The 18,700-nt window shown below is 42.0% G+C and overlaps 1 protein-coding gene across 1 annotated transcript; it reads right to left on the reverse strand.

Moving 5' to 3' along the window:
* Window positions 1-703: 703 nt before the first annotated feature.
* On the reverse strand, window positions 704-10,354 carry LOC109864348 (synaptophysin-like protein 1). Its single transcript, XM_020452078.2, has 5 exons — window positions 9,957-10,354; window positions 7,927-8,045; window positions 6,042-6,246; window positions 2,404-2,595; window positions 704-2,174 (listed from the first exon to the last, which is right to left on the reverse strand). The coding sequence occupies exons 1-5, from the start codon at window positions 10,026-10,028 to the stop codon at window positions 2,034-2,036; spliced, it is 729 nt and encodes a 242-aa protein (XP_020307667.1). The 5' UTR covers window positions 10,029-10,354; the 3' UTR covers window positions 704-2,033.
* Window positions 10,355-18,700: the final 8,346 nt, after the last annotated feature.

Genomic DNA, 18,700 nt, shown 5'->3' on the forward strand with positions numbered 1-18,700 from the left:
GCTCATTGGTATGGTGATGTCGATGTTTGTGAAAATATCCATACAGTCAGTACCCATACAAACAAGTGATTGTTGGAGAAATGTATGGGAAAATGTGTGGATGAGTGGTCAAACTTGTGTTATAAGCTGCAGACTGTGTTATAACATTAGTTATAGGTCAGTGATAGTAGGCTGGGGTTGAACAGGAACCAAAGCCAATAGGGCCGCATGACTTCAGCACGTGTCGGTTTGGACTACCACAGACCACATGACTGAGCATGTAACAGTGGTTCTCTAGCTGCAGGACATCACTGGGAGGAATACTTGAGCCATGTTCCAATAGGCTACTATAATATTGCATCATTTCATCCTTCCGTGAGGTAATTGTCACCCTCAAAGACAGTCTGGTAGGTCTAAGCAATGATCACATAGATTTAAATTATCCAGTCATGTCAGATGAGCACTTAAAGGAAGGGAGGAATGATGCATTAAGGATGCCAGTGATCAGCTCAGACACACCGGAGCAGCGTTACCAGATAATATCCTGTTTGTTCTTCAGACAAATGGTAAACAGTGAGGTCACTAGACAGACCATGAAACAAAAGCTGCATTATGTCTTTGGGGTCAGAAATCTCCCGCAACCTCCCCAGGATGGCTTGTAAAATAAGTCAATATTACCAGAGAGAGAGAGACCCATTCTACTTTTATACAAAAAGAGAGAATGTAGGAAATGCAATCTTTTTTATTCCAAAAGAAAGTAGACATTCATAATTCGCATGTTGTGGAAAGGACAGCTCCGTCTCTCTCCACAACGGGGCAGATACATACAGATCCTCCATGAAGCTAAAGTTGGTCTGATGACTACAAGAAGAATACAGAGTCATAACCAGGATACCAGACATTACAAACACACATGCACACACTCAACATTGGTCTTCCATACACAAGCACTTCAAGTTACACTTTTATTAGATCAAAGGTAATAACAGAAAATAGATCAGAAATGCAAAGGTAATGGCAGGGAATAATAATTCATGAAGCAATCTAAAAAGAAAAAAGAACAGGAGATTTCCAAACATAAAGCCAGCACATGCACACTTTCTTAGTGGCTGAGATAATACTAAGTACAAATCCATGGCAGACTAAAGAACATCATTTAAAAAAAAATCAGTCTTCGCAACAGAAGATGATATTGAAAGATACAAGATCAAGACTGGAAAGTTCTACTTATTTTCAAGTGAAACAAACATTCAAATGTATATATATATATATATATAATTTAAGAAAGCGTATGGCCAGTGGTAACAGTCAGAGACAGATGCATTCTTGTGTAAACGGTGTGAAATGGCTAGCTAGTTAGCGGTGCGCGCTAGTAGAGTTTCAACTGGTGACGTCACTCGCTCTGGGACCTTGAAGTAGCTGTGGAGCGATAGATAATGATGCTTCGTGGGAGGCAGTTGTTGATGTGTTCAGAGGGTCCCTGGTTCGAGCCCAGGTTGGGGCGAGGAGAGGGACGAAAGCAAGACTGCCACACTTGGCAAAAAGAGGCAAGTGAGGACAGATCAGGATTCCTTCTAGGCCATGAGGCGAAAGGACACATTGTTTAAGAATCTGAATTATCCCAGGTTAGGGTTTGGTAGAAATGCCCAGAACAAAGACACTGTAGTTGCCGGTCAAAGTCCACAAATGCTGTCAATGAGTCTGTACCACAGCTTAGGAGAAAATACCATTGGTTCGTGAGATTTACTGGTATGAGAAAGCACCGGTTTAGAAGTTAAAGAAGGCACGAGGAGAGAAAGCATTAGCATGCTAAGGCACAGAAAGACATGGCCCAAAATTGGGACCGGTATTGAAGGCACAGATATATTCGACAAAGCATAGATAATGATAACTAAGGCACAGTAAAAATATGGCCGTTTCCACCCAGACAATCAGCAGGCAAGAAGCTGCCTATTACCATAAAACTTATAGTGTATCTATCCAATCCTCTCAGAGCTACAGGAGTACTTAGGGTGTGTAGGGGCTATTTTGGCCATTGGATGTGGAGTAGAGTATTAGATAGCAGCAGGGACTTGTTGACCACGCCCGGCCCCAGCCCTCTGCCGGGCAGTGTACTTCTGAGAGTGGCAGCGGGTCTCCTTGTACACAATCCAGGCGTTCCCAGCCCACACGATCAGATTCAGGTACCCAAACACCTAGAGGAGATAGGGATTGCTTTAGTCAGAGTGAGACCATGTGGTCAAACAGAAGTGAGCATGGCAAACACAGTATTTCTGTTGGATGTGCAGAAAAACTGTTACATTTCACCTCTTTTTAAATCTATGTGAGTATCATGCAATTCAAGTGAATGTGAACTTGATACATTCTGATGAACAAGCATCGTCTATAAGAAGATTTTTTTTTTGAAACGGTCGAGTTACTCACCACAGAGACATTGAGGGTGCGCATGTTGGCGAAGTCAGTGACCTCGCAGGACACGTCTCTCTCCTTGCAGAGTGCCAGTGTGGAGGTGATGTCCGCCGTCCCGGTGGCATCCTTCACGTTCTGCAGCCCCTTGGCCCATGCTGAGGAACACACTAGCCACAGGAAGGCAATCGCTGCCGTCAGACCAAAATCCTGGGGGGAGAGAGGGAAGAGGAAACCCAAGTCATCCTCCCTCACTTTGTCCCCATTTAAACCACTTTGCTTCAGCCTGGTTTAAAATGGACAAGGGAGTACATTCAATTGTAGCCTGATCCCTGATCTGTTTATGATGCCTCGCTTGGCGTGACAATGACCAAAAGGAGTTATCAAGACAGAATAAACAGTTGTGGGACCACGCCAAATTAATTGTTCACATCCTACTGGAAGATGTGCATGAATAACTCAAGAAATTGGCTTAAAACACCGCTCGGCGGTCGTCGTCACCGGTCTACTAGCTGCCACAGATTCTTTTTCCCTTTTCTGTTGGTTTTGTCTGGATTGTTTTCGCCTGTTTCTTGTTAACCGTTTATTCAGGGCGATTTAAGCCTTCAGGTCTGCTTTTGGGGCGGCTTGTTTATTTTGCTGTCAGTGGAGGTTCATGTTTTATGGCTTACGGTTTGTTTTCGTTCCTGTTTTTGTGGTCATGTGTGCCTGCTGTTTTTGGCTTGACCCATATTTGGAATAAACATTCTCCTTTGGAACGTTGCTCTCTGTGCTTGACCCCACACCCACCAATCCTAGCTATCCTGACACATGTGACTAACAGAAATGTAATAATGTGTTCCTAAACAAAGGGGGGGGTCAAAATCAAAAGTAACAGTCAGTATCTGGTGTGGCCACCAGCTGCATTATGTACTGCAGCGCATCTCCTCCTTATGGACTGCACCAGATTTGCCAGTTCTTGCTGTGAGATGTTACCCCACTCTTCCACCAAGGCACCTGCAACTTCCCGGACATTTCTGGGAAGCCCTCACCCTCCTATCCAACAGGTCCCAGGCGTGCTCAAAGGGATTGAGATCCGGGCTCTTCGCTGCCCATGGCAGAACACTGACATTCCTGTCTTGTAGGAAATCACTCACAGAATGAGCAGTATGGCTGGTGGCATTGTCATGCTGGAGGGTTATGTCAGGATGAGCCTGCAGGAAGAGTACTACATGAGGGAGGAGGATGTCTTCCCTGTAACGCACAGCGTTGAGATTGCCTGCAATGACAACAAGCTCAGTCCGAATATGCTGTGGCACACCGCCCCAGACCTTGACGGACCCTCCACCTTCAAATTGGTGTAACGCTCATCCCTTCGACGATAAATCCGAATCCGACCACCACCCCTGGTGAGACAAAACCGCGACTCGTCAGTGAAGAGCACTTTTTGCCAGTCCTATCTGGTCCAGTGACAGAGGGTTTATGCCCATTAAGCGAGCATGCCTAAGACACATTCACGCAGATGAGCAGGGACCTTGGGCATCTTTCTTTTGGTGTTTGTCAGAGTCAGTAGAAAGGACTCTTTAGTGTCCTAACTTTTCATAACAGTGACCTTAATTGCCTACTGTCTGTAAGCTGTTAGTGTCTTAATGACTGTTCCACAGGTGCATGTTCATTAATTGATTATGGTTCATTTAACAAGCATGGGAAACAGTGGTTAAACACTTTACAATGAAGATAAGTTATTTTGATTTTTACAAATTATGTTTGAAAGACAGGGTCCTGAAAAAGGGATATTTCTTTTTTTGCTGAGTTTACATACATCAGACATTAAAAAAACAGAAGTCAGGACATACAGTCACATTTTATTGATGTCAATGGGAGACTTCTGTTATTCAAAACTGATTAGCAGTATATATTCAGGAACAAATTACCATGTCGAATCAACCAAATCAAGGACAAACGTTTTCTGATACACTTGGAAAAATGGACAGCTGATATTTGGTTTAAACCTAAACTTAGAACCAGGGGTTGGAACCGGTTCAAGGAACAGAACCCAAAACGGTAAAATAATGAAATTTTTCAAGGAACAGAACCAGAACCGAGAACGATGGTCATCTAATACGGTTCCAGAACAGAACTGTTATTTTAAAAGCATGGGAACCAGTTAATAATGTTCTGGGCATTTTTTTTCAGTTCCACAAAAATCGAAACAAAGTGCCTATGCAAAGCCCTCACTCTGCCACTCATAAATGTAGTGTCTGCCTGCCAGCTGAAAATCTTTGCGTGTGTGTGTGTGTGTGTGTGTTGGCTAACTGCCCCTTCCTTCGCTTCAAAACATAGTCTATTGTAACTACTGAGGTTACACGAATGTTTCAGAAATTAGGGAGAGAGATTTTTAATTTTCAATGCTAGTTAAGGATACTATAGTTATCACGTTTCACATTGGATTTGTTAACAAAAAAAGGTAAGATCTGTTCTTGTGCCGCTCTGCTACACAAACTTGTCTAGCTCTCAAAAACTCAAGGCAGCATTATGGGTATGTATTGGAACTGAGAGTCATGATCAAGTGCTAGCTCTGGCCCAACGTTAGTCCAACGTTAGTTAAGCCAACTCTCTGAAGTTCAAAGACATTCAAAGTTCCTTCATAGATGTCACTCCTCCTAGGTATAATTCTGTGGTCCTAATTCAGATTATACATGTCGTAACAACAAGATGCCCAGCGCTTTATGGCCAGCGCTCTTCTCACGGGTTAAATTTCAGTCGCATATTACACCCTACTTGTCTGTCCACTGCATGTACATATTGTAGATGCCTGCACCATAACAAGCTGCTCGATCCATTGGTGAACTCATTTAATGTCAAGCTAAATATAGATTTAAAAATGATTTCAGATGTTTAAAAAGAAATGTGAAAAAACTATACAAACCCTAAATGTTTTGGGTGTTCGAACCGGTTTAGTACTTTATTTTTGCTGGTTGGAACAGTGGAACGGATTTTTTTTTTTAAATGAAACGATTGGAAAAATAATTTTAGTTCAAAACCCCTGCTTAGAATGTCAACTCTCATCAAAGAGAACTACACCTTTGAACCGTATGTCTATCTGAATCTAACAAAAAGCCAAAGGTCAGTTCCAGCCCCCTCCCTCTGGCTATAGAGATGGGTAGATCTAACAGATCGCCTGAAGAAAAGAGCACTTGCCTAATGTGTGATCTTGGGGAAATCTAAAACAAAATCCAGGTTGTGTTTTATTGCCCTCTGTATATTCATCTCAGATGTTCTGAGACATTCTTTTTTGTAACATTTTTGGTGATAACCGTGAAGTATTCTGGTTACGAGACAAGCAGAGACTTAAATTTAGTTTCAAACAGGATGTGTTTGAGATTGAAAAGTTTGTTCACAATGCCTAGAGGCGAAGGAGAAATGTACTGTTTGTGTAGTGTGGCTGGATGGTAGCTGTACTTGCAATGATTATTGTATGCGTATGATTTGAGTACAAGGAAAATGGTACTCTGTATAGTAGTGTCTTGTAAGCCCATGTGGGCTGGGCAACAGTAGGTGTATGACACTTACATAAATAACATCAATCAAAATCAAATCATATCAATCATATTCATTTCAAGTCATGTATGAGAATCTCAATCTAGGTTTTGTCCCTTTACTTTCCCAATACTCACAAACATAGGGCCGAAGTCAGAGTCCTTGTACACGTGCATGTAGCCCAGGTAGACGAGCAACGCCACTATAGAGTACAGGAAGCAGATGATGGCCACGCCCACAAAGAACTGGGCCGAGGAGGCGGAGTCTCCCACCAGGTGGGTGACGGGCACGGAGTGGTTACACAGAGTGGTGTTGCTCTCCACTAGAGCAACCAGATTTAACCTGGGGACACAACGCAGCTTAACACTTCAGTGTACATCTCTACGTGATATAGCAGAGTTATCCAGAGTATTTCTGTAAGAGATCAATGTCACACTAAATATACTGAACAAAAATATAAACGCAACATGCAGCAATTTCTAAGATTTTACTGAGTTACAGTTCATAAGGAAATCAGTAAGTTTAAATAAATTCATTAGGCCCTAATCTATGGACTTCACATGACTGAGAATACAGATATACATCTATTGGTCCCAGATACCTTTAAAAACAAGTTAGGGGCGTGGATCAGAAAACCAGTTCGTATCTGGTGTGTCTACCATTTGTCTCATGCAGCGCAACACATCTCCTTTTCAGGCTGTTGATTATGGAATGTTGTCCCAATATCCAGCGGAGTTGTTGGATATTGGCAGAAACTGGAACGCGCTGTCGTACACGTCGATCCAGAGCATCCCAAACATGCTCAATGGGTGACATGTCTGGTGAGTATGCAGGCCATGGAAGAACTGGGACATTTTCAGCTTGTGTACAGATGCTTGTGACATGGGGTGATGGCGGCGGATGAATGGCACGACAATGGACCTTAGGATCTCGCCACGGTATCTATGTGCATTCAAATTGCCATCGATAAAATGCAATTGTGTTCGTTGTCCGTAGCTTATGCCTGCCCATACCATAACCCCACTGCCCCCATGGGACACTCTGTTCACAATGTTGACATCAGCAAACCACTCGCTCATACAACGCCATCTGTGGTTGTGAGGCCGGTTGGAAGTACAGACAAATTCTATAAAATTACGTTGGAGACGGCTTATGGTAGAGAAATTAACATTACATTTTCTGGCAACAGCTCTGGTGGACATTCCTGCAGTCAGCATGCCAATTGCACACTCCCTTAACTTGATACATCTGTGCCACTTTGTTGTGTGAGAAAACTGCACATTTTAAAGTGGCCTTTTATTGTTCTTGGCAGAAGGTGCACCTGTGTAATTATCATTATATTTAATCAGCTTCTTGATATGCAACAACTGTCAGGAGGATGGATTATCTTGGAAAAGGATAAATGCTCACTAACAAGGATGTAAACAAAGTTGTGCACAACATTTTAGAGAAATAAGCTTTTTGTGCATATGGAACATTTCTGGGATCTTTTATTTCAGGTCATGAAACATGGGACCAATACTCCCCCATGTTGCATTTATATTTTTGTTCAGTGTACTTATACCCAGGGGATATAGAATGACAATAGCAAGAGGAAAGAATGACTTTTATTGTCAACATTTCAGCTGCTAATCATCCTGATTGACAATTAAAAACTATTCATTGTGTCATCTATTTTAACCTGATACATCTTCACTGTACAGGTCACTTCCTGTTTGTGTCATACTACACCTGGAATAAACCCCAGTCATTACACTGCACACGAAAACACTCATCCAGATTAATGGAGGAAATAATCAGTTGAGGTCATGGGGTCAAGTTGTTTCCTCCACCACGAACATCCTTCTACAGATGATATCTATACAACAACTTCCTTCCTAGTTCCAGCAGGATATCTGATAACACATCAAGGCATTTCAAAAGGCATATTTCAAAAGGGGTCTTTTTTGTAGTTGGGTCTAATAGTTGTATGGGTTATCAAACACAGTAACACAGAGAGAGAGAGAACTGACTGACACCCACCTGAAGGGATAGCTAAAAGTAGCATTCAGTGTCTCGTTCCTTCCTTCGCTGCAGAAGAGTGACACGATAGTCCTTCCAGAATACCCCCCACAACTCCCAAATGCAAAGATGGCTGTCAGCTGTTTAAAACAGAGAAAGAGAGAGAGATTGAGAGAGAGAGAGAGAGATATCACGTAAACTGTTTTAGCTGAGCAGGGAGAAGGGAGAAACATTGCTTACACTGAACATACTGTGAGATACTGTAGTAGACCAGCTCAGGGGGGGTGTTTGGATAAACGGAATGAAAGAATTGAAGAGACTGCATGCAGCATCACACCCAACAGCAAGCTTGCCAAGAGAAAGAAGGATCTAACGGTGTACATAAAGATCTGTTTTGATCCTCTTCTCATTCTCTCTGCTGCAATACATGTGGTTCTCTGTTGATGCTCTCGCTCCCTCTCGATGTAGGCTATTAGATCAGTGTCTAGGGGGAAACGTAATGCTACTTTGTGACTGTGTCTCCATTTTGCTTCTGGAGAGGCCCTTCTTTCTCACCCTTCTCCAGATGTTTTCATTTCACAGTGTGGCAACTTCCTGTTGGCTGACGACCTCATTGCAGCAACTTGTGCCATTTCACAGCAATTAACATCTAGTGAGCACTGCAAATGCACAGACAGAGACAACAGCTTGCTATGGTCAGATGACTTGGGTGACTGGGGTGGTGCTGCCTGTCTGGTTGCTGCCTGTCTTGCCTGCAGCCTGTATCTTGAAGGATTTGCACAGTGAGAGAGAGCGAGAGAGAGAGAGAGAGAGAGAGAGAGAGAGAGAGAGAGAGAGAGAGAGAGAGAGAGAGAGAACAGCTGAATTGTTAACCTCATTTCCTCCTGCATGGCTACACAGGGTTCCTTTGACCGAGTTATGCAGGCAAGTCGGTTAAACTTGATTCATGAATTCTCTCCAAAAGCATGGCTTCTCAGGACAACATGGTTTCCAAAGTGGAAGGAATGTAACCCTGGACTAAAAATGATATCACACCACTTCAGTGCTGATTAACTCTCTAAAAGTCTAAGCCCACTACATCCCATAGAAACGCATTGATAACACATTCATGACAAAAAATGAATCAAACAGAATAAGGTTTTGAAGTATCTGTTCTTTATCTAGAAGATACTGCCTAAGAAAGCACAGGAAATATGTGTTTTTTGGACACATATTTAACCCCAAAATGACATCCATACTTCCATTCATTTTTTAAACTGGCACCGGGTTTGGAGGTTCAGACATTACATGTGAGAAGACCGATATTCGGAGATGCGGATGGAGTAGATTGAGACGCATCCCAGATATCTCGAGGTTAAATGGACAGATTTTGATGAGGATTTTTCTATTATGTTCCTTAAATTGAGTCAGTAGGGTGCGTCAATATGGTCTCAAGGATTTTTAAGTTCTGCAAAAACCTGTCAGCTTGATTGAGGCAATTTTAATTTCATTTTCTTCTAGGTGTCAGATTATGTCAGGGGCACAGAGCTTCCTGGCCCCAGATCTGCATGTTCCCTTCAAGATAATGATTGTTTATGCTGGGTAACATTTAAGTGAATTATTAATGAGACATGAATTAATGTATAACACCTCTTGCCTTTCATTTGAAAGGCAGGAAAAGGTTTTTGAACAGGGACATTTCAAAACCATGCCAGTACAAACTGATCCAGCCCCTAGCCCGCTACTCTAACAGACTTTGCTGAAATGGAGAGTTTAATGAATGTCATACTGTAGGCTATCATTATTTTGTCATTGCAGAATCAGGAGAAGAGAGACTGACAAAACAAAACTGTGACCCATTAGTTTATGAAAAACTGATGAAAGCTTGTGTGGTTTGCTCCAACATGCAATACGATTGAAATGCAACAAAAAGCATGATATACAGTACATGTCTTTTCTATTTGATTTTATCAGGCCACAGCCCCGAACTAAAGTGAAAAATCCCTCGGCTTTTAGAACTGTTGAGCTGCATATTTTCTCCAGTAAGATTCTGGACAGTGTAGCCTACTTACCCATTCTATAAATTTGATGAATCCCAGCGGTTCCTTGAGAGGCGCCAAGTTCAGTCGAAATCCTGTTATCATCTCCCCCGACTCCCCAACTATCTAAATATTATCTGAATGAAAATTAAGTATATGTTGCTAGAAAGTAACGAAACAAGTTTCAATAAGTTTGACAGAATGACGTGGTACTGCGCGCAATGGCTTTGTGCGCTCTGTTTTGGTGATCCCTGTCCCTCCTACGCAAATGCCGGAGGCTAGAGTAGAAACAAATTATGAAAAAGGGTCAGTTTGCCTTTTAGATTAATTTTTACTCTCTCGGTAGATAGTTGCAACTTGAATCAACTAGGATTAGGTCGATTTAAAAAAAATCCTAAATTGGCTAAACAATTGATAGACCAATGATGGAAAGTAACGGTTCTCTCAACTGCGCGTCTCGAATTTCTTAACACAAAAAAACCCATTGTGTAAGCCTGCAAATTACTGTAAAAAAAAATGTTTGGAAAAATCTTCGCTCTCTTGTTGTAAGTTTCTGCTACTCTAGTCATATGGCCTGAAAGCAAATCAAGGCCGTCATTGTAAATACGAATTTGTTCTTAACTGACTTGCCTTGTTAAATAAAGGTCAAATACATTTAAAAAAATGTAAAATATATATATATATTACAACATATTGGATGACATTCACATTCCATTCACCCAGTTCAATGTAAAATCGATAGGTTTAGGCTATTACATGATACTCACATTTTACTCACATTTTCCCTATACCCATCATGAGGTTGCTGCAACCTAGCCTATGAATGAAAGTGTACAATGTACAGTTGAAGTCGGAATTTACATACACCTTAGCCAAATACATTTAATCTCAGTTTTTCCACAATTACTGACATTTAATCCCTGTTTTAGTTCAGTTAGGATCACCACTTTATTTTAAGAATGTGAAATGTCAGAATAATAGTAGAGAGAATGATTTAGTTCAGATGTTATTTCTTTCATCACATTCCCAGTAGGTCAGAAGTTTACATACACTCAATTAGTATTTGGTAGCATTGCCTTTAAATTGTTTAACTTGGGTCAAACGTTTTGGGTAGCCTTCCACAAGCTTCCCACAATAAGTTGGGAGAATCTTGGCCCATTCCTCCTGACAGAGCTGGTGTAATGAGTCAGGTTTGTAGGCCTCATTGCTCGCACATGCTTTTTCAGTTCTGCCCACACATTTTCTATAGGATTAAGGTCAGGGCTTTGTGATGGCCACTCCAATGCCTTGACTTTGTTGTCCTTATGCCATTTTGCCACAACTTTGGAATATGCTTGGGGTCATTGTCCATTTGGAAGACGCAAGTTTTAACTTCCTAACTGATGCCTTGAGATGGTGCTTCAATATATCCATATAATTTTCCATCTTCATGATACCATCTATTTTGTGAAGTGCACCAGTCCCTCCTGCAGAAAAGCACCCCCACAACATGATGCTGCCACCCCCATGCTTCACAGTTGGGATGGTGTTCTTCAGCTTGCAAGCATCCCCCTTTTCCTCCAAACATAACGATGGTCATTATGGCCTAACAGTTCTATTTTTGTTTCATCAGACCAGAGGACATTTGTCCAAAAAGTACAATCTTTGACCCCATGTGCAGCTGCAAACCGTAGTCTGGCTTTTTTTATGGCGGTTTTGGAGCAGTGGCTTCTTCCTTGCTGAACAGCCTTTCAGGTTATGTCGATATAGGACTCATTTTACTGTGGATATAGATACTTTGTACCTGTTTCCTCCAGCATCTTCACTTTGCTGTTATTCTGGGATTGATTTGCACTTTTCGTCAAAGTACGTTAATCTCTAGGAGACAGAACACATCTCCTTCCTGAGCGGTATGATGGCTGCGTGGTCCCATGGTGTTAATACCTGCATACTAATGTTTGCACAGATGAACGTGGTACCTTCAGGCGTTTGGAAATTGCTCCCAATGATGAACCAGACTTGTGGAGGTCTACAATTATTTTTCTGAGGTCTTGGCTGATTTCTTTTGATTTTCCCATGCTGTCAAGCAAAGAGACACTGAGTTTGAAGGTAGGCCTTGAAATACATTCACAGGTACACCTAAAATTGACTCAAATGATTTCATTTAGCCTATCAGAAGCTTCTAAAGCCATGACATAATTTTCTGGAATTTTCCAAGTGGTTTAAAGGCACAGTCAACTTAGTGTATGTAAACTTCTGACCCACTGGAATTGTTATACAGTGAGTTATAAGTTAATTAATCTGTCTGTAAACAATTGTTGGAAAAATAACTTGTGTCATGCACAAAGTAGATGTCCTAACCAACTTGCCAAAACTATAGTTTGTTAACAAGACATTTGAGGTGTGGTTAATAAACAAGTTTTAATGACTCCAACCTAAGTGTACGTAAACTTCCGACTTCAACTGTATGTTCACACAGGTCAGGTATGTTTATGCCTGTTTTGTTCCGTTTAAGAAATGTTTTCAACAGAATTGGCAGAATGAATACACCCCTGATCACCTGTAAACACAGTTCACTTTCATAGCAGCCACATTGTATTCCTTCTCGCATGTATTCCTATGCGCTCTCCTCCTCTCACCTCTTCCCTTCGCTTGTGGACTTCAATGCACAACACATCAGCTGTATGTGACCAGGCGAAAAAACCTTTCCAAACCAAACCACTAAACACAGCCTACATAGTTGTCACCATATTAGCTAAAGTAATATCATAGTCAGCTAATATAACTAACTCGTTAGTAAACAGGCTACAATTATGCAGTAACGTAAGTGTACAATCAGTAAGCAGTTACAACGGCGGTCCCCGGTGGCAATAATTAATAATACCAAAAGCTTAGCTTGACTTTAAGAGTTGTGAGTTTAAGAGTTTAAGTGTTGTGTTGGAAAGTCATATCCAGCTAGCTAACATAGCATCCGTCTGTTTGATCAGGATGTTTCAGTAAGCTAAAATAGCTAGCTAGCTGTAGCGTATGCTTCCAGTACTAGATTAATTCTCTGATCCGTTGATTGGGTGGACAACATGTCGGTTCAAAAGCTCTGGTAGGCTGGAGAGGGTCCCCGGAATTTGTCATAATTACTGTGTAAGTCTATAGAAGGGGGTGAGAACCATGAGCCTCCTAGGTTTTGTATTCAAGTCGATGCACCCAGTGGAAATTCTGCACAGGGACACTCAAAGTCAATCTTAAATCAATCAATCTTTATTATCAGCGCTCTGGAGAAGTTCCAAACAACTCAATGCATCAAATCTTTACCAAGCACAGGCAGGAACCAAGGATTATTTATGACACTAACACAAGATGAACATTTTCAAGGCTATCTTTTCACAAGATAAAAATGTCCATCACATTCCATCCTCTTATATCTGTAATTTTAATAAAGAAGGCGCTGAAGAACATGGCTGACGTTTTACATTCAAACCAATAAATTGTGCAATTTTGTGCGATTTTTTTGCGTTTTGTGTAACTTATTTTTGAACTTATTGTGTACATAATGTTGATGCTACTGTCTCTTATAACCGAAAGTAACTTCTGGACATCAGAACAGCGATTACTCAACGTGGACTGCAAGAAACTTTTTCCTTTAACGAGTCCGACGAGAAGGATATCCTACTTTCAATGGAACAGGCCCAGATCCCCGCCTTTTGCTTGAAAAAAGATGTAGCAAACGGGGCCTCAGATCGGGCAGCCTTCTGAGAATCCGTAGGCGAGCGAGTAAACTCCCACTGCCATCTTTTCTTCTTGCTAATGTGCAATCTTTGGAAAATAAAATTAATGACCTACGATTAAGATTATCCTACCAACGGGACATCAAAAACTGTACCATCGTATGTTTCACCGAGACGTGGCTGAACGACAATACGGACAAAATAGAGCTAGCAGGATTTTCCATGCACCGGCAAAACAGAGACGCTACTTCTGGTAAGACGAGGGGTGGGGTGCGTGTCTATATGTCAATAACAGCTGGTGTGCAATGTCTAATATTAAATAAGTTTTGAGGTATTGCTCGCCTGAGGTAAAGTATCTTATGATAAGCTGTAGACCACACTATCTACCAAGAGAGTTCTCATCTGTATTATTCGTAGCCGTCTACTTACCACCACAGAACGAAGCTGGCATTAAGACAGCTCTCAACCAACTATATAAGGCCATAAGCAAAGAAGAAAATACTCACCCAGAAGCAGCGCTCCTAGTGGCCAGGGACTTTAATGCAGGCAAACTTAAATCAGTTTTACCTCATTTTTACCAGCATGTCACATATGCAACCAGAGAAGAGAAAATCCTAGACCACCTTTACTCCACACACAGAGATGCATACAAAGCTCTCCCCCGCCCTCCATTTGGCAAATCTGACCATAATTCTATCCTCCTGATTCCTGCTTACAAGCTAAAACTAAAGCAGGAAGTACCATTGACTTGCTCAATACGGCAGTGGTCAGATTACGCAGATGCTACACTACAGGACTGTTTTGCTAGCACAGACTGGAATATGTTGCACGATTCATCCATTGCCATTGAGGAGTACACCACCTCAGTCATTGGCTTCATTAATATGTGCATCGACGACGTCGTCCCCACAGTGAGTGACTGTACGTACATTTCCCAACCAGAAGCCATGGATTACAGGCAACATCCACATGGAGCTAAAGGCTAGAGCTGATGCTTTCAAGGAGCGGGAGACTAATCCAGACGCTTATAAGAAATCCTGCTATGCCCTCAGATGAACCATCAAACAAGCAAAGCATCAATACAGAATTAAGATTGAATCCTACTACACCGGCTCTGACGCTCGTCGGATGTGCCAGGGCTTGAAAACTATTACGGACTACAAAGGGAAACCCCGACATAAGCTGCCTAGTGACGTGAGCCTACCAGACGAGCTAAATGCCTTTTATGCTCGCTTTGAGGCAAGCAACACTGAAGCATGCATGAGGGTACCAACTGTTCTGGATGACTGTGTGATAACTCTCTCGGTAGTCGATGTGAATAAAACCTTTAAACAGGTCAACATTCACAAAGCCGCTGGGCAAGATGGATTACCAAGACGTGTAGTCAAAGCATGCGCGGACCAACTGTCAAGTGTCTTCCCTGACATTTTCATCCTCTCCCTGATCAAGTCTAATACCTACATGTTTTAAGCAGACCACCATAGTCCCTCTGCACTAGACCCACTCCAATTCGCATACCGCCAAAACAGATCCACAGATGACGCAATCTCAATCACACTCCACACTGCCCTTTCTCACCTGGCCAAAAGGACCACCTATGTGAGAATGCTATTCATTGACTACAGCTCAGCATTCAACACCATAGAGCCCACAAAGCTCATCACTAAGCTAAGGACTCTGGGACTTAACACCTCCCTCTGCAACTGGATCCTGGACTTCCTAGCGGGCTCCCCCAGGTGGTAAGGGTAGGCAACAACACATCTGCCACACTGATCCTTAACACTGGGGCCCCTCAGGGGTGTGTACTTTGTCCCCTCCTGTATTCCCTGTTCACCCATGACTGCATGGTCAAACACGACTCCAACACCATCCTTAAGTTTGCTGACGATACAACAGTGGTAGGCCTGATCACAGACAACGATGAGATGGCCTATAGGGAGGAGGTCAGAGAACTGGCAGTCTGGTGCCAGGACAACAACCTCTCCCTTAATGTGAGCAAGACAACGGAGCTGATCGTGGATGACAGGAAAAGGCGGGCCGAACAGGCCCCCATTAACATTAATGGGGCTGTAGTGGAACGGGTCGAGAGTTTCAAGTTCCTTGGTGTCCACATCAACGACAAACTATCATGGCCCAAACATACCAAGACAGTCGTGAAGAGGGCACGACAAAACCTTTTCCCCCTCAGGAGACTTGGCATGGGTCCCCAGATCCTGAAAAAGTTCTACAGCTGCACCATCGAGAGCATCCTAACCGGTTGCATCACCGGCTGGGATGGCAACTGCTCAGCATCTGACCGTAAGGTGCTACAGAGGGTAGTGCGAACGGCCCAGTACATCACTGGGGCCAAGCTTTGTGCCATCCGGGACCTATATAATAGGCGTGTCAGAGGAAAGCCCATAAAATTGACATAGGCTCCAGTCACCCAAGTTATAGACTGTTTTCTCTGCTACCGCACGGCAAGCGATACCAGAGAGTCAAGTCTAGGACCAAAAGGCTCCTCGACAGCTTCTACCCCAAGACTGCTGAACAATTAATAAAATCGCCACTGACAATTTTCATTGACCCCCCTCTTTTGTACACTGCTGCTACTCGCTGTTATTTATCTATGCATAGTCACTTCCCCCCCACCTACATGTACAAATTACCTCAACTAACTTGTACCCCTGCACAGACTCGGTAACGGTACCCCCTGAATATAGCCTCATTATTGTTATTGTGTTACTTTTTATTATTACTTTTTATTTTAGTCTACTTTTCTTAACTATTCTTGAACTGCAATGTTGGTTAAGGGCTTGTAAGTAAGCATTTCATGGTAAAGTCTACAGTTGTTGTCACACCCTGACCTTAGAGATCCTTATTTATTCTCTATGTTTGGTTAGGTCACGGTGTGACTCGGGTGGGAAAATCTGTTTTCTATTTCTTTGTTGTTTTTGCCAAGTGTGGTTCCCAATCAGAGGCAGCTGTCTATCATTGTCTCTGATTGGGGATCATATATAAATTGTCATTTTCCGTTTGGGTTTTGTGGGGTGTTATTTTCTGTTTAGTGTCTGTGCCTGACGGAACTGTTTGCTTTCGGTTTTTGTTATTTTTGTTTGAGTGTTTCTTGAAAATAAATATCATGAACACTTTCTACGCTGCGCTTTGTTCCACTCTTCCTTCCACCGACAACGAGCGTTACAGTTGTTGTTGTAACGGGTGTCATCGTCGGATGAGGAATAATCGGACCAAAGCGCAAGTGTTCATGCTTTTTATTTCAACTGAACACTATAACAAAATAACAAAGAGAACAAACGAAATCAGGTGCAGAAAACACTAAACAGAAAATTACTATCCACAAAAACCCTATGGAAAAAAGCTACCTAAGTATGGTTCCCAATCAGAGACAACGATAGTCAGCTGTCCCTGATTGAGAACCATACCCGGCCAAAATAAAGAAATACCAAAACATAGAAAAAGGAACATAGAATGCCCACCCAAATCACACCCTGACCAAACCAAAATAGAGACATAAAAAGCTCTCTAAGGTCAGGGCGTGACAGTTGTATTCAGTGCATGTGACAAAGTTGAATTTGATTTTAAGCATTTAGATTTTAGCTTCTATATCAAAATATGTCATTATAATAAATCATAATAAAGGTTATACTTCTATTAATGGGAGTGAATCTAATTTCATTCATAATCATCATAAAGCTACAATCAAATGAGTAAATAAAAAACAATTACGCAAAAAACGGAGACTTTCAAACCCTTCATTCTTGGTTGTACAATCCAACTTGCAAAATCATGGCTTAAGACATTCACTTCATACATTTCCACATATGCTTCATTACACAATTTCATTTATGGATTCTGGCAATGACATGTCAGCTGGAGCTTTTGTTGCGAGTGGCATGTATATGACAGATTGGTATCTCAGTCCATTTCTAGTCTAAAGTACTATACATTTTGCAATGTGCAGACCTCCACAATCAACCTGAAACCCCATATAAACCATTTTGGATCAACCTAAATTAATTACGGGCACGTTGACCACCCACCCCCCTACCTCCCGGCACTCATTATTCTGCCGTTTCAGTTTGTCCTCCCAATGGCACATGTTCAAAGTGGATGGCCCTTGATAATGTCTCTCACCTGAGTCGCCACTGTCCTTTACAGTCCATTATGTCTTTGTCCATTTTCCTACCAGTACATGAGAGAAGTTGGACGGGATCTCGTGCATACTCACTCCACATTGGACTCATGTCGCACTCCTCAGAGAAAAGGCATGAGAGAAAAGGCTGGGTTTTTCAGCACATTTCTTATCAAAGTGGGTTGTGTGTGGGTGCTGGCGTGTGTGTGGTAAAAATCGTAGCGTAGCAATAAATAGAATGGCCAGGCTTACTTAATTTGGGAGCTCCCTCAACAGCTGGATGCGGGCACCTTTACACTGCACAGTACACAGTCTCAATAACGTCTCTCCTAAGGCACCTTCAAGAAACGTTCAAGAAGCCCCTCAAAGGGAAAGACACAGATCCATTGGCAAAAAAAGAAAGAACGAAAATAAACATCTTAATCAGTCATAAAAAAATATTTAATCCTTATCGAGTATACTGCATCTTGGGCAGGAATAGGCACCTTCCAAAGTCCCAGAACCCCTCTCTTGTAATCATTGTCATTTTGCATTGCCATACAGTTCTGTACAAACTGTCCCTGGGACATCAACTAGTTAAAATATGAAACCTATTGTTTACCAAATCTGCTAGGACCTTCAAATAGTTGGTGCTGGCTTATCAGCTCAATATTCGGTACTAAAAACATTTACTTGGATCTTCTTATTCTGGACACAGTTTCACGTAATGTGAACAGATTATTGTTTTGGATGACATTACCTTCTTACTTAAATCACTGGTGCTACCCAAACTGTAGAATTGACTAATAAAAATTAGAACCTGTCAAAAATGTATAATTTCAATTATTCATACCTCTGTCCCAAATTTCCCCACTGTGGCCCTTACAGATTGTTTTTTTGTTCAGTGAGTACTGGTGGCTATCTATTGTTCCACAGCAAACTTATCTCTAACCCAAACACCAGAT

This window comes from Oncorhynchus kisutch, linkage group LG19, assembly GCF_002021735.2.
Source record: "Oncorhynchus kisutch isolate 150728-3 linkage group LG19, Okis_V2, whole genome shotgun sequence".
NCBI classification, from domain to species: Eukaryota; Metazoa; Chordata; class Actinopteri; order Salmoniformes; family Salmonidae; genus Oncorhynchus; species Oncorhynchus kisutch.